The sequence below is a fragment of the Onychostoma macrolepis genome, chromosome 10 (assembly GCF_012432095.1).
Source record: "Onychostoma macrolepis isolate SWU-2019 chromosome 10, ASM1243209v1, whole genome shotgun sequence".
Taxonomy (NCBI): domain Eukaryota; kingdom Metazoa; phylum Chordata; class Actinopteri; order Cypriniformes; family Cyprinidae; genus Onychostoma; species Onychostoma macrolepis.
This window is the reverse complement of record NC_081164.1, coordinates 20,937,716-20,953,338: the sequence shown is the minus strand read 5'-3', so window position 1 is coordinate 20,953,338 and position 15,623 is coordinate 20,937,716. Positions and strand designations below refer to the sequence as shown.

Sequence of the window (15,623 nt, the reverse complement as noted above, 5' to 3'; positions counted from 1 at the left end):
TTTACACAGAAGTCTCTTTCAAACCAAGAAGCTTTCTGAACCTGTAACAAAATCAATCTGGGGAAATTTGTTTTCAAATTTGTGTGAAAGTCCATATTGTGCTAATTCAAATTACAGTACCTTAACCGCACTACACCTTATCAAACTAGTTGTGATGTCACCTGTCCTGAGCATATTAACATACGGCAACGCATGTGCTCAACTGGTTTGGGAAATGTGCTTATGTCGCATTGTTACTACTATATTTAAATTATTTTTGCACTAAAGGTTAGACGCGATACTGAATTTAACATCAATGAAAACAAGGCTGTGATGGATATATTTACAGTTTTTAAAAGTAGGTACATCAGTGCTATATTTTCATAACTCACTTTCTAATTTTAAAAACTGTTTAATGCGACTTTCGGTATACTGTTAAATAACAATAGAATAACAGTGTTTCAAAATTCCTGTCAAAAATTAAATACAGTGCTACCCTGACTGGGCTATAATGGCTAGACTGGCTTGATTAATAGAAATGCATTCAACTGACACTAAATTTGGAAATTACATTTGTGTAAGTGTGCTTGTGTATTGTTGATAACTGATTTTGTTGACCGCATACAAAAAAATGATCGATTATATTATGGACGTACATCTTACAGAAACGCTCCCAAAGCGGAGACATCTTCAGTCGAGCGTTTTGAGCGGGTGTTTTTCGCGCCACTGTGAACACGGCACGTTGGGTCAAAGAAGATGGAAAACACTCACGAAAAACTAAAATATGACTGTTTTGTGCAAGAAACAACAAAACGTGAGGTAAGAGTTATGATATTTGATTAACCCGTGTATAAAGAACAAAAAGAGAACGAATTCATCCCTCTGTGTCCCCATAGTGGGAGTCGCGTGAATGAGGATCATTTGCATGTTTTAATAATGCATATCTCTTCCCTCCGAGGGAAAGCCGTTTGCATTCAGCTCACTGTGAACAAACATAAAACTGAATTTAATCATATTATGCTTTGTAGACTATAACTTCTCCAGTCTTCATGATTTATGCACGGTCTCGTTTGAGCTTGGACTTCGGACAGCGAGGACTAATGCTCAAACTGAACCATTTTCTGAAATAATAAAAGTCAAATAAAAGACTAATTTAAAGACATTAGAAAGGATTTATTGTGATGTTTGAAACAAAAAGATTCGAAATGCACTTAAATGCGATTCCGTTAATATGTCATATTCTGAAGTCCTCTGGTGCATCATGGGACATGCTGAATATACATAAATTTCAATGTCTGAACAGCCCCAGTAAACAATATAAAAATAGTAGAAAAGTAGAAAATATTCATGATCGAAGTTCAACCAACATATGACGCTGTTTATCAAAACATCATTATGGAAAATATAAAAAGTGCATATGAAAACTATAACATATTATTCACAAGTAATAAAACTATAATTGCTAAAATAATTTCGTAATTGCAGTATCTCATTCAGTTTGTTGATATTCACATTTTGATTTTTTTATAAAACAGTTTTTCCCAACATTTACAGTAAGATTCAGTAAGATGCATTTAGAAACATTGACCTCAAGTTAATCGCTATTAGCTCTCATGAAATAGTGCTGGATGATGTTAAGTGCTTCTTTGTACATAATCTGTGATGACAGTTTTTGCACATAGCCAAAAGATTTGGCTACAAAAAAAGTTACTTGACATTTCCATAATTACTGGCCAGGAAAAAAAAATACAGCTTATTAAAAAAAACTAACAAAAAAACAGGTAGAGTGCTGCTGGGATGGTGTATTTTTGTAGACCAAAGTGCCTGGAAACGATTTAGCATTTTCATTGTCCTTAATTTTCACTGTCAATGTTCTTTTTAATGAGCTTCTGGTTATACACCAGAAATAAGGCCTGTGGTGAACACAAACTCAAGATATTTTCACGTTTTATTCTACGACATAAAATACATCACTTAAGTGGCTAAATGGGACTACAGACATTGTCAGGGACATTAAACGTCACCACACCGAACTGGAAATCTCATCTACTTGCTGGTCCAATTTTCCAGCCTTGTGTTTCTAATCATGCTCTTGCAAACTTTCAGGAAAAATTTTTGTTTTTTAAAAAATAAAAACTGACAAGAGTTTTCTGAAGCTTTATGACGGTGGCGTTGAAGTCATGTGACCATGGTGTAGTTCAATTAAAGCCTAACTATAATAGGGTGCTTTCGCACTGGAGGAAACTTTTCATAGAAGTTTCCGTTTTTTGACATGCTCGCACTGCAGGAACTAGGAACGGTTTTAGTTCTAGGACCTCCGTTTGGGGGAACTAATTTAGCTCCTACTTCAGAGTGGGGTCTAAAACAGTTCTGTAGGAACTACCAGTGATGTAAGTGTACGCTGATTGGCCAAACGCATACGAAACACCAGCTAGTTACCCAGCGTTTTTAAAAAGCTATGTAGAAATACTTACTCCATGAACATGGAAAACAGCAATAACGGCATTTACCTGTCTGCAGCATTTTTTTCTGCTTCAGAGTTCCTGCTTGCCAGTGCGAATGCAACTAGAAAAACAGCCCAAGAGGGAAATTGTTTCTCTAGGAACGACCCTGTTGGCTAGTTCCTAGAACTACGCGGTACGCAAGTGCCTTTATTCTTCTGGTGACTGTATTTAGGCTTCAAAATGCATAAAAGTTTATTTGTGAAGATGAACAAAACGTGTAAGAATCATACGGGATAAATTGGGTTTCTGTCGAGGCTTTCTGGGTTGGCCTACAAAAATACATCATCGCTGCAGCACTCTATACCATGTGCAACCTGACATTTATGGTAAAAAAAAATGTACTACCAACACAGTTCAGCCTATCAGATCAAATCTACCTTCATTATATAGTTTACTCTTTCCTAAGTGAATGCCAGTGTGGTTTTTGAGATGCAACCCTTCCTCTGTGTGACAACTAGCCCCTGTCTCCCTGACATACAAAACATATTTACATGCACTCAAATCTTACTGTAACTCTCATTTGATAGAGTCCAACAAAAGTGGACATGGACGGACAAATGCACACCATTGTGCACAATCAACCCATATTTGAATTTATGGTGTCAACAGGCGTCGCTGAAAGGGAGCGCTGACCCTTTGTTTCCACCTCACTTCCTCTCAGGCCTGATGAATCACCACACCAGTCTCTAACAGCTGACGGCGCAAACAGAGGCAGGGTCAGTATCCCGCTGACCCGCCGCGCTTCCTGTCGTCAGATACGGCACTGATGCACTGTCCTTCTTTCGAGATGCCGTTGACCACATTGAAAAATGGGAACTTGCTGTTCTTCACGATATGTCCTATCTTTTGCATTGCACTGATAGAAGACTGAGAAGAAGAAAAGAACAAAACGTTACTACTTGAGTCACTTTTGATTACCTGTTTTATAAAATGATGATTATAATCAGTGACCGGGGACATTTAAAGAGGAGGTAAGGAGCAATTACATTCAATACGGCCACACTGTCAACATGGGATGATGGGGAACCTCATAATATTAGAGCGGATCTACATTCCAAAGGACTTACATTGTCGTATCCACGTTCAAATAGAACATTGTTGTTGGAGTCCACAAATACTATTTTAGCAGCAATAGATTCTTTAAGGTTCATCCCAAACCACAAATGGTTCATAATGGACTGAAATAGGAAAATAACAAGAGGATATTCATTAAAGAGGGTTTGTCAGGTCATTTTCAGCAGGACATCCGCATACAATAGTTTTTAATGCAGACAATTTTATATTTAATGTTTTGATACAAATTTTAATACAACAATTAGACAAAATTAGGTTCTTTACAGCAGGATATCGCTGTACTGCATCTGCGGCATGCTGTTGACTACCCCAGAAAATCATTTTTAATGCATTTTTCAGTGCACATGCTGTATGAAATGTCTTTATAGACTGTAAATGGACGACTGAGACATTTTTATAGCTCAAATAACATTTTTTACTGGAGAAATCATGAAAGTGCTTTAAGAAAAATATCATGTTAAAGTTAATACCGACTGTATTCAGACTTTGTTTTCATGGTTAAAAAGAATGAAACGAGGTACAGCAAATGATTCTATTTTGCTGAAGGATTACAAAACCATTTTTTAGATTGTAAGACCATGGACATGCAATAAAAAAGGAAAAATAAAAAGATATTATGTTGGAAAATAAAATGCAATCAAAATAATAGTTTAAATAGTTGATTAAAATGCCAAGAATAGCCTAACAATTAAAATAAATTAGGTTCTTTTCAACAGGATATGCATCAGATACTGTCAACAACCACAGAAAATCATTTTAGCACACATTTTAGCATGAAATGTGTTTATAGAATGTAAATGGAGGACTAAGACAAATTTATAGCTCAAGTTCATTTTTTTTTTTTTTACTGGAAAATATATGCAAGTGCTTTAACAAAAATATGATTTTGAAGTCAATACTGACTGTATTCTGATGAATTTCTGGGAGAAACTGAGAAAATTGTCAGGTATATAGAGGTATAATAGTTATTAATAGGCAAATAGTTATTTTGATAAAGATTACAAAACCGAACATTTTTTAGTAAGACAGTAAGACCGTGGACATCCAATACAGAGAAAATAGACATTAGGTTGGAAAAAAAAATAGTAAAAAAAAAAAAATTCAATAAACAGTTACTACAATAACTTTAAATGAAAACTGTTAGCAGGTGCAGTAGAGGAAAAATATTTAGTGCTGGTCAGCTAAGGCTGTGTACTTCATAAAAATAGGCTAAACACTGATAACCCCAATAACTTGTTATTTCAAATGTAGTTTGACTCACCAGGGCCATGGCTGTGGTGATAAAACTTCCTCCTGATCCACCAATCACTACAGTCTTCTCCTGGGACTGCAGGATGGTAGGAGCCATGGAGGAGGGAGGCTGCTCGCCTGGAGAGGGAAAAAAACAACAGACAATATGGTGACAAGAAGTTTCAAGACATGCAAAATGTAAGAAGATATATTTGGCGAAGGATCTTCACCTGGTGTGACAGAATCTGCTCGGCCGCAGAAGTCAGCTAGCTCGTTGTTGAGGATGATACCCGTTTTAGGAGAGAAAACAGTTGACCCAAACCTGAAGACATAAAAATTAAAAATATTAGTTTTCATAAATATTAGAGGATTTATTATTTAATTTATAATAATATTGATTTTGTAATATTCTTATTAATAATATTTATTTGTAAAAATATTACAAGATATCCAAAACGGAGTGTCTATTTACACTAAGTACAAATAGCCCGTCTTTTTGGCAGAGGCTGTTTACACTAACTCTGCCCACCAGCACGTGGTTGGGCTAGTCAACACTACAAAACACAATCGTTTAACAATAGCTCCAGTGCTATTCATTGTCTTTTTGACGCGATCGACCCGAGTTCAAATCCGCCTTTTGCTGAACTTTTTTTTCTCCCTTTTTAAATTTCATATCACATCGGAAAGGCAAAATAATCAAAAAGTTGAAAATGAAGTATCAGGTAGGGTTAGGGTATGTGTAGGGAGGGCTTTTTTGACATCCATTTACAGTTTTTTTTCAACTGCTTACACAAAATCTTTACTTGTTACACGATTTCTGAAACCTGACACTCAAACACCAGAACCACACACCAAATCTGCAGAACCATACACTAATTCTTTTCAATTTCATAAAACACAACAGACAATTCTCTATGTAACACACAAAAATCTAACAGGAATTAATATTATGGCAAAGGTGTTTGCAAATGTTTGCTTTTTGTGTGATATTTTGAATGCAGTGCTTCATTTTGCAAGATATGTGAGGCATTTTACAGTTCTTGGATTTGAGTGTAAAGTTTCGAAAAAAGATGCAAAGTTTGTAAGCAGTTGAAAAAAACTAACTGAATTAAAATTATAATTTGCACTCAATACGTTATTATTGCATACTCTTTTATAATGTACTACAGAGGTGCAGATAATTGCCAATAAGTAGTATAAATAGCAGAAAATCTTGAAATTTTAACAATAAATAGAATCTATAGCTATTTGCACTTAGTGTAAATAGCATATCGCTAAGAAAATCCTGCTATTTTCACTTAGCAATAGAGCAATTGGATGCTATTTACACCATTTACATTTAGTGCAAATAGCCACTGCTTATATAAAAGGTGTGTGTGTGTGTGTGTGTATTCACATACTATCCCTTTAAATCTAGAAACACAATTAGGATCTCTGCTGAGCATATGCTGTAAATGTCTCACATGTGGTTGATGGTGCTGGTGACCGACACAGCAGTGCCATCTGCCGCCAACACTGAAACATGCGTAGTGCCAAAGCGGTCGACTGACGGCGTGATGTTGTAGTAAGAGGCGTTGTGCGTGGAGCTGTCAGTGATCAAAGCCCTGATGTGCTCAATGAACTTCTCATCTTTGATGTGCTCCATCTGCATTCACAGGGCACAAGAAAAGCATGAATAAATCAAGTATACTTGCCAGACAAACGAATTCAGTTTAGTCTGATCATTATTTGCATTTTTTGTTTTTTGCCAGGCATGGAATTATTAATGATGTTTCTAAATGAAATCAAATCTCTTTGAAAGCATGCTTCTTTAACGAATATTTTGATTTCATTTCAAACGTTAATTGCTTGCATTTGTGTGGCCTTCGTGAGAAATAACATCCGGCCTTTCATAGTATTTACTCAACCCTGCAATTGACATCAAGTGATATTATGCTTACTACTGCCAAAAATGGCAAATATAAGTAAATGAAGCTCATGAGAAACTCTGCTGTTGTGTAATTTTTAAATGAATGTTCCAGACAGAAAATCATGCCATTTTGATTTTAACATAAACCCAAGCACCAAGGCTGTATCCGTACATTTTCTCTGGAGCCGAAGAAGGGGTCTTTGAGGTTGTGCTTTTGTCCGTTTGCAAACTTAACCACCTCAAGGAACCGATGCAAATTCAAGATTTTCTGGTCCCCTTGGTTAGAGGCTGGAGAAAGCCTGAATCCTGAGGAAATCAAAGGGAGGGTTAATATTTATAAGAAAGAACAGCTTCAGTATAGCAGGCAGAGTTGACAGTCTTTCTTTCGTGATCTACTCCTACCATGCATTAGTTTGAGGATAAGGCTGAGTATCGCTCCCCCTGCTGGTGGAGGAGGGAAGTGCATCTTGTAATCACCAAGTTGGACTGACCATGCATCACTGACTCTGACCTGAAAAGTGCTCAGATCTTCTAATGATAAGATTCCATCTGGAAAAACCAAAAGTAAACTGTGTAAACAAGCACTACATCTGTTCTGATTACAGCGACTGCCGTTTATATACAAAGTTTATACTTCTCTCTTGGACATCCTGTATCAAGTCCTTCGCGATTTTTCCAGTGTAAAAGGCATCGGCTCCTTCTTTGGAGATCGTTTCCATGGTTTCTGCCAACTGAGGGAACCTGAGGGTGTCCCTTGGGCTAAGAACTGTCTTGCTCTTGTAGAACAGTTCACTATACAAAGAAATAAGCTTATAAAACCAGACAGAAAGCAACTCAAGTAACATATGCCAGCCAGGTGTTACAAAATGTGATGAAACTTGCCAAGAACAGGTCTGGGTCATATTTCACCCCAAAACAGTAACAATGAAAAAATAAATAAACTTAAACATCATGGTATTTCTTGTAATGCCTATATTACTGAATAAAATGCTGTAATTTCACCTATATATATATATATATATATATATATATATATATATTTATATAATAATACTCACCAGAGCTGCATTAATTTGAGCAAAAACACAGAACTAAAAATTCATAGTGTCCAGTACTTAGTGAGATAGCAATGATGAGTGCTGTTTAATATTCTTGTTCAAAAACAATATTTTCCAGAATTATTTGTGACCCTAGACCACAAAACCAGTCATAAGGGTCAATTTTTGGAAATAAAAATAAGTAAATAAGCTTTCCATTGATGTATGGTTTGTTAGGATCGGACAATATTTGGCCGAGATACAACTATTTGAAAATCTGGAATCTGAGGGTGCAAAAAAATCCAAATATTGAGAAAATCATCTTTAAAGTTGTCCAAATGAAGTCCTTAGCAATGCATGTTACTGATGAAAAATTAAGTTTTTATATATTTACGGTAGGAAATTTATGGAACATGATCCTTTTTTTTAATTTTTGTCATAAAAGAAAAATCAATAATTTTGACCTATACAATGAATTTTTGGCCATTGCTAGCTACAAATATACCTGTGCTACTTATGACTGGTTTTGTGGTCCAGGGACACGTTTGATAAATACAAAGTTAGTGTGTTACCGTGTATAATTTAGCAAATTATGTTTCACAACAGACAAAAATGGTATTTAATAGAAAACTGGAGATAGACTCAATGTTGCTTTGATTCATGCAGCAGAAAGTTTCTTATTACACAACAATGAAAGAGGTCTTATATTTCTTGCGGTTCGCCTGCGGCTATGTCATAACCTACTTCTTTGACATTGATCGTTAAAAAATGCTCGTCAAGGTTCATCATACTTGCGCCCTTAAATAAACTATTACATTGAGGTGTCAGTCATAGCAAACACTAGTGTACATGATAGTGTGTATGTGTTTGTGTGGAGAAGATACATTACCAGAGTTCAGTGCCATTCATAAGCTTTTTAATTAAATCTTGCTGCAAAAAAAAAGCGAGGTAGACTGGCATGGGGAAGCCCTCTCGTGCCAGCTTGATGGAGGGCTCGAATAGTTTGGCCCAGGGCAGCTTTCCATACAACTGATGAGCTTTTTCATAGCCACGGAGTTCTCCTGGAACACCTATCCAGTGACTTCCTGTTAGACGCGTGGACATATAAAGCATAAAATAGTTACTGGAGTACAATTTTGTTCAAAAGTTCAGGAATAAAATACATTTAAAATATATTCAAACAAAAGCTCTTTTAAATTGCAATAATATTACACTTTATTACAGAATTTTTGATCAAATAAATGCATTAACAATAGGTAATGTGTGCATTGCACATTTGGAAAAAATACATTTAAACTTGATTTTTTTAAATTTTCTATGTGCCAAAGTTTAATATTAGGGTTAGGCATTTAGCTATTTAAATGCCTAATCTTAAGTATGAACAATTTAAAGACTTGATTAATACTGGTCTAAAACAAACAAACTAAAAAAAAAGCCCTTTTAAAGGAACGCTGTACACTGCCAAATCAGATTACTTCCAGTTTTACAAAGCTTTAGTTTTGCTTTCAGTGGACATTGTTGCAGTACAAAGAACAACACAGTGAGTTTCGTTCTTATCCAAATTACATAAACTTCTGCTTTTGGAAAAAAAAACTAATCTCTTTTATCTGGGAAGCAAAACATTTACAGAAAAACAGTCATAATTAGAGTTCCATTTGTATGTATGAACAGCGTGTGAACTTTTAGGCAACTACACAAAATTTGTCAACAGTAGAATTTAGTCTGGCATTATGGGTAAATATGTTTGGCAATAGTGACTGTCCAGGAAGTACATTTAAGACTAAGAAACAAGCAAAACAAGTCCACTTAAGTACATAAATCACCTTAAGACAGAATTCCCCTATCCTACGCACAATGTCCCATTGTACTTCTATATTTCCAAATGGCACGTTTATGAAATCTTAAAAAAATATGTCATCGTTTACACATGCCACTTGAGACACAAAAGCTGAATGTCCAGACTTGTTTTTCACACAATGAAACTGAATGGTGATGTATATAGCTAAACTACAAAAAATCACCAGTTTTTAATGGAAGAAAGAAACATAGGTTGAATGCATGGAAAAGCTTTACCTGTAGCAAATGTAATGGTTTTTGGACACTTATTCAGCAGATCCCCTTTGACACCTTTTGGGACTGTTTCTCTTGAGCTGATGATATTCACTTTGCCTTGGAAAAACAGAGGACACCGTAAATTGATGGAGATTTAATTTTTTTTCAAAACAGCGTTATCTATCCTCCTTATTTATGTCATGTATATTTTTCTTTGTCTCTTTAAAGAACACTGTTTAAACAATAAACTAACAGGTCAGTCCACCTTTCCCACCCTGATCTCACCGAATTCCGTGTAATGTTCACGGACTTAATTAACCTCCGAATCTGTGGTGGCATCACGGAATCGCCGAAAATTCCGTGCTGGGCTCACAGAAGGCATCAGCCGTGGTCCATGCACGGATTCACTGGTTCAACACCAGCGCTGCATCGGACCACGTAAAAAGAGTGACTCCGATGCAGTTATACTTTCACTGGAGTACCTGACCCACCCCTACCCTAAACCTACCCAGTTCTGAACAATAATGATGACGATAAATTCCCCAGTATCGCGTCGGCATATTGATGCTAAGGGTTTCCGTGCGTGGAGCACGGCTGATGCCTGTCACTGACTTACATTGGTATCACTTCTGTGAGCCCATCACGGAATTTTCGGCGATTCCGTGATGTCACCACAGATTCGGAGGTTAATTAAGTCCGTGAACATTACACGGAATTCTGTGAGATCATGTTGACCTTTCCATAACATTTCTAGAGAAACTCAATGAGCTGTACCATACTTGTAGAATTACGAGTCATAATCAAAATAAAGTAAATGACATGTTCTGAATTGTTCATATAAAGGGGAATAAAGAAACATTGGTTCGAAAGACTTATCACCTCAATCACAAGACCAAAACAACTATAATATGCTAATTTCCATTTAATTATACATTGCTTTTTACGCAACAACAATACATACACAGACATACCTGTTTTGTCCATAATGGTAAAGATGGCCCCTCCACCCAAACCCATGCTCTGTGGGTTGACCAAACTAGTGCAGAGCAGAGCTGCGATGGCTGCGTCCACCGCTGAGCCCCCCTCAAGCAGCATGTCCCTGCGAACAGAAGACATGTCTCATAAATTTAGTATTGGGTTACAGCAATATTCTGAACACATAAAGTTCAAATGGCTAAATCTGCAAACTGCAACAATGAAAATCGCATGTATTTTTAATGAGCATAAATTCAATTCTGTTCAACAAATACACTTGACAATTCAAGTTATAATTTTTAGCATTAAAGTACAGAGAATTATTGTTTTTTTCATATTTCAGTAATGAGAGTATAAGAGGAAACGAGCTTTAATGTCAATGTAAAAAATGCAAACTTTTATGATTAAATGTTATACAAAATATTTACTTTGTAATATTTGTGAGTCTAAAAATGATCTCTGTATTCAAGTGTTACAACAGTGTTAAAAACAGTGGTGCTTTGGGGTATGTGACACATTCACAAACACTTTTGCTGTGGATAAATCACATGTTTGCGTCAATATGAAAAATGAGAATCTTGAGGCAAGTCTGAGCCAGAGGAGAAGTGAGACCCGAGAGCGCATTGAACCTTGAAGAGTTCCAAGCCTACACACACACACACACACACACACACACACACACACACACGTACGTTTACTTAGCTATCTAAATGGGGACATCTAGGGCTGGGCGATATATCGAACACGATATTCATGCGCATCTCGTCAGTAAAGACGGGTCCGTGATTAGCGCTAAATCTCCATCACCTGTTTTCAAATAGAGCGCCATTTAATACACAGAGCCGTAGTTCACTGACAAGCTACGCAATATCGCGTTCATTATCGCAGATGAATCGCCTTCGATAATGAATAGTACTTGAAAGCATATTATCAGATTGCGATGGTATGTGCATTTATGAAGTCAACAATGCCGTTAAGACGACAACAATTCAGTGTTTGTTGTTAAATCTAAAATTGAGATTAAAGATTAGATCAGTGTTACAGTGTCAAGCGGTAATGTTATACAGCTACTTTTACAACAAAGAAAAGTCAAGGAAGGACATTCCCATAGGAAAAAAACATCGCTTATTATATAATTAAATTATCTGCCTTAGATAGCAAAGAGAACAAATGGAAAGCAAATTCCATTGATATAAATGCCAGTTATGATCTGAACAAACAAAGCCTTGTTGTTCCAGAAACTTCAAACTTCTTGTTACTCACTACAAAAACGTTACAGTAGTTTGCTTATTTAAGTCTACATTAACAAACTATGCTTCTAACCATGAGAAGGTCGAGAGCTGTTGTCCCAACCAGTGTTGGGGGGACAACAGCTAATGTGAGTTATGTAATCAGATTACTTTAAGTAACTATAGTTAAGTAATGCATTACTTTTTAAGTTAGAAGGAGATATCTGATATTTGTTTCCCCATGTATCTCTCCTGTCCCCATGTTGAGAGAAACTGTGCATGCAGTGTGAACATGATGCTTACTGTATTTCCAGACTAAATATGAACATGTATTTACTCATCTCACCTGCACAAAAGCAACATGTTAAATAAGACAAATATCATTATTGTCACGGGTTGCGGTGTACAAAAGGCGCACGAAGAAGAAGAAGAATTCAAACAGTCTTTAATAAATCCATAAGAGGCAGGAAGGAATCACACGCACAACAAGGCGTACACATTAACACTGGACAAAGACTAACGTAATTTGTCAGGGATGATATAAAGGATCCACGTGCAAAAGCAGTCAGTTAGAAACGGTCTTTAATGAAGACGCAAAACAAGGCAGTCTGTCGTACAATGACACAGAACTGGATGAAACACAATGGTCAGGTTCAGAGGACTCCCGTCTTGGAGAGAGGTCGTGGGGCTGGGCTCACTGGAAGCAGCAACAGGACACCGATAATACTTAGACGAGCACAGAAACACTAGGCAAGACAAGACATGATAAGACTTCTGATGGTATCTTCACATGAAGGGCGAAATAATAGCGTATATAATAATAATAATAATAGTGTGTGTGTATGCATGTATATGTGTATATGTGTGTGTGTGTGTGTGCACTTGTACAGCTATCTTTGTGAGGGCCGGTTTGAGTTTTAGACCATCGGAGTGTGGACAATCTTGTAAAGTGAGGACATTTTGGCCGGTCCTCACTTTCTGGGACCCCTTTAAAGGCCTGTTTGAGGGTCAAGACTTGGTTTTAGGGGTCAGGTTATAATTGAGTAAAGGGTAGGTTTAGGGTAAGGGTTTGGGTGAGGCACTTAGTTCTGAAGGTTAGGGTTAGGGTAAGGAGCTAGAGATTGCATTGTGTCAATGTATGTCCTCACAAAGATAGCTATACAGGTAGGTGTGTGTGTGTGTGTGTGTGTGTGTGAGAGAGAGAGAGAGAGAGAGAGAGAAGCAATTTTTTATATTAAAATAAACAAGCAAGCCCTGCCCAGATTTAAAAAGTAACTCAAATGTAACAATGCATTACTTTCCATAAAAAGTAACTAAGTAACATAATTAGTAATGACCTTTTTTAGGGAGTAACACAATATTGTAATGCATTACTTATAAAAGTAAATTTCCTCAACACTGGTCCCAACCACGTAAGGTTGCGATGCTGTTTGTGAATGTTAATTAGAACTATGCTTTCGGGAAACAATAAATCGTTGAACTATGTTGGTAACAACGGAACTTGCAACCATATACAGTATAGTTGGCTAACAATGATTTTTGGGAAACACACCACTGAACAGCTGAAGATTAACTTATTCCACAAGAAAAATAAAAGCCTCTGTCTATTAAAAGTCCCTTATGCCTGTAGGGGTTGAATACTGATGAACAGCATTCATTAAGATGTGTAAATCAGCATAATACTAATGCCAGACACAAATGAAGCAGGCAAGTGAGAAACAACCTCTGTTAGATACTGACATGCCAGACTCTGGGTAACGACAGTGTCTGTGGAGATGCAATGTTGTTTACTTCTTTCACATTCAGATGGTGTTTTGTTTGATAAAATGTGAGTCGAGTTCCAAGCATCACATGACATTATTCCAAAAGAGGACAAATACCTCCTCTATCCAGGATATGCCTGGAAACCTTAGCTAACTCCTCTCTCTGTCCTTTTAGAGCAGGTTAAAATTGTGACCCCAGATGAAACACCGAAGCCAAGTTCTTTGAAATGCAGTCGTAAAAGTCTTCACACATTGAACAAGGAAACACTCACACTCACACACATTTGGCACAAACTGCAGGAAATGTGAACGAGAGACAAAAAAATGTGCCATAAGAGCATGACTTCTCCATAGGGGTTTGTGAAGCTGGTTGATCCAGTTTTGACTGGCAGGAGGTCTTTTGGCTGTCACTAATGCCAGGGCTCTTGTCAGTTTAATGAGTGCTCAGAACAAAAGATCTTGGTTGTGTGCAGCATCACTCAGAGGGTTTAAATGGTTGCAGAAAATATTTAACACCGAATGCACAGAATGTCAACAAGATTGTATGCAGCCTGTATGCAGCCTACTCAATAGTATGGACAGACCAATTCTACATTCAACTTTTTGGTTATTTTTTCACATGTCATAATTCTAGTCATTCTAAATCTATAAGATCCATCAGTACAAGTGTATCCAAACTCAAGTGTGTCACCATATGTTCAGCGCTGCATTATCTAATCTCTTAAACTGATTATCTCTCTACATTGTTTTTGCTCGTTGTTGTTTGAAATAATAGCATTAGGCTACGTCTTCATATTAAACGCTCTATATTTAAAACAAACTTTGCCAACAGCTTATAAAAACTATTCCTGTAGCTTATGTTGCAGCTACTGACATGCAATTTAACTCTCTTAACTTGTACTGCAGCTGTATTGTATTGAACTCAAAGTCAGTGTAGCGTCGATGTAATATTTTCAGATCTTAATTCGCATGACGCGCACGTCTTCTTACCTGCCGATGTCGGAGCACCTGGAAGAGTCCGCAGATACAGCAGCGTGCGTGAACGCGCATCTCTGTTTGGTGGCTAAAATGATGCAAATGCAGATAATCACGACACAGCACACTAAAGCGAGTATGCAGAAGCAGCAGCGTCTCGACTGAGATTTGGCCATGCTTTGATCAGCGCGCGTTCAGCAGGTAGAATGAGACGCGCGCGCTTCTCACTGACTATTTGAGCGTCGGGGCGGAGAGGAGGCGCGCGACTGAGTGACTTTAGGGCGCACTTAAACAGAAACGAGATGGTTGTTTAACTTCATAAACTTACTTGAGAGAGTACAAGCAACTGTAGAGTGAAGTCAGTGTGAACACGAAAAAAGAACACGAAATTATATTCAAAGGAATTCATGAAACAAGTCAGGAGAGAAGTGAGATACTGTTCTGTGACTTTTATGAAGCCCCTCGCCCCTTACTGTTATAAAACGGCGTCTACTGAAATCCGATTTGTAAAAGTTCTATAAATGTTTACAGTTATTATGTTTAATTATTCAGGTGAGAAAAAAAAAAAAAATGGCAATTCTTCCGCCAATTAGTAGGCCACAGTTCGTGGTTGCCAACGGAATTCGCGAATGTGCAGTGACTAGTAAGGCTCGTGCAATAGGCTATTTATCGTTATTTACGACTTCCTGCGCGTTTATCAGTTTAGAATTTGTAGTCAGAAAAATATTTTATAATTACATTAACACCATAGGAGCCTACATAAATACAAGTCAAATTTTAGAAGAAACAGAAGTAGCTACAGAAGACTGGAGTTGACATCTAAAAATATATATATCATTTCACGAGTTTGTGTGCCCATATAGGCTAATCTTAGCATTAGTGGTAAACAGATTTGG

General features: G+C 37.0%; 1 protein-coding gene across 1 annotated transcript; it reads right to left on the bottom strand.

The window, feature by feature from the left end:
• Window positions 1-1,131: 1,131 nt before the first annotated feature.
• On the bottom strand, window positions 1,132-14,972 carry ggt5b (gamma-glutamyltransferase 5b). Its single transcript, XM_058790192.1, has 12 exons — window positions 14,743-14,972; window positions 10,757-10,884; window positions 9,807-9,902; window positions 8,623-8,818; window positions 7,331-7,488; window positions 7,099-7,245; window positions 6,869-7,002; window positions 6,251-6,432; window positions 5,018-5,109; window positions 4,819-4,925; window positions 3,551-3,661; window positions 1,132-3,350 (listed from the first exon to the last, which is right to left on the bottom strand). Exons 1-12 carry the CDS (start codon window positions 14,901-14,903, stop codon window positions 3,201-3,203), a joined length of 1,662 nt encoding a protein of 553 aa, XP_058646175.1. The 5' UTR covers window positions 14,904-14,972; the 3' UTR covers window positions 1,132-3,200.
• Between the last annotated feature and the right edge of the window lie 651 nt (window positions 14,973-15,623).

Excerpts from the sequence above, each read along its gene's own strand:
- ggt5b (XM_058790192.1), bottom strand. The coding sequence starts at position 14,903 with ATGGCCAAATCTCAGTCGAGACGCTGCTGCTTCTGCATACTCGCTTTA. Across the intron at positions 10,885-14,742 it reads AGGTGCTCCGACATCGGCAG|GGACATGCTGCTTGAGGGGG; the intron begins GTAAGAAGACGT and ends TTCTGTTCGCAG. Across the intron at positions 7,003-7,098 it reads TATCCTCAAACTAATGCATG|GATTCAGGCTTTCTCCAGCC; the intron begins GTAGGAGTAGAT and ends TGATTTCCTCAG.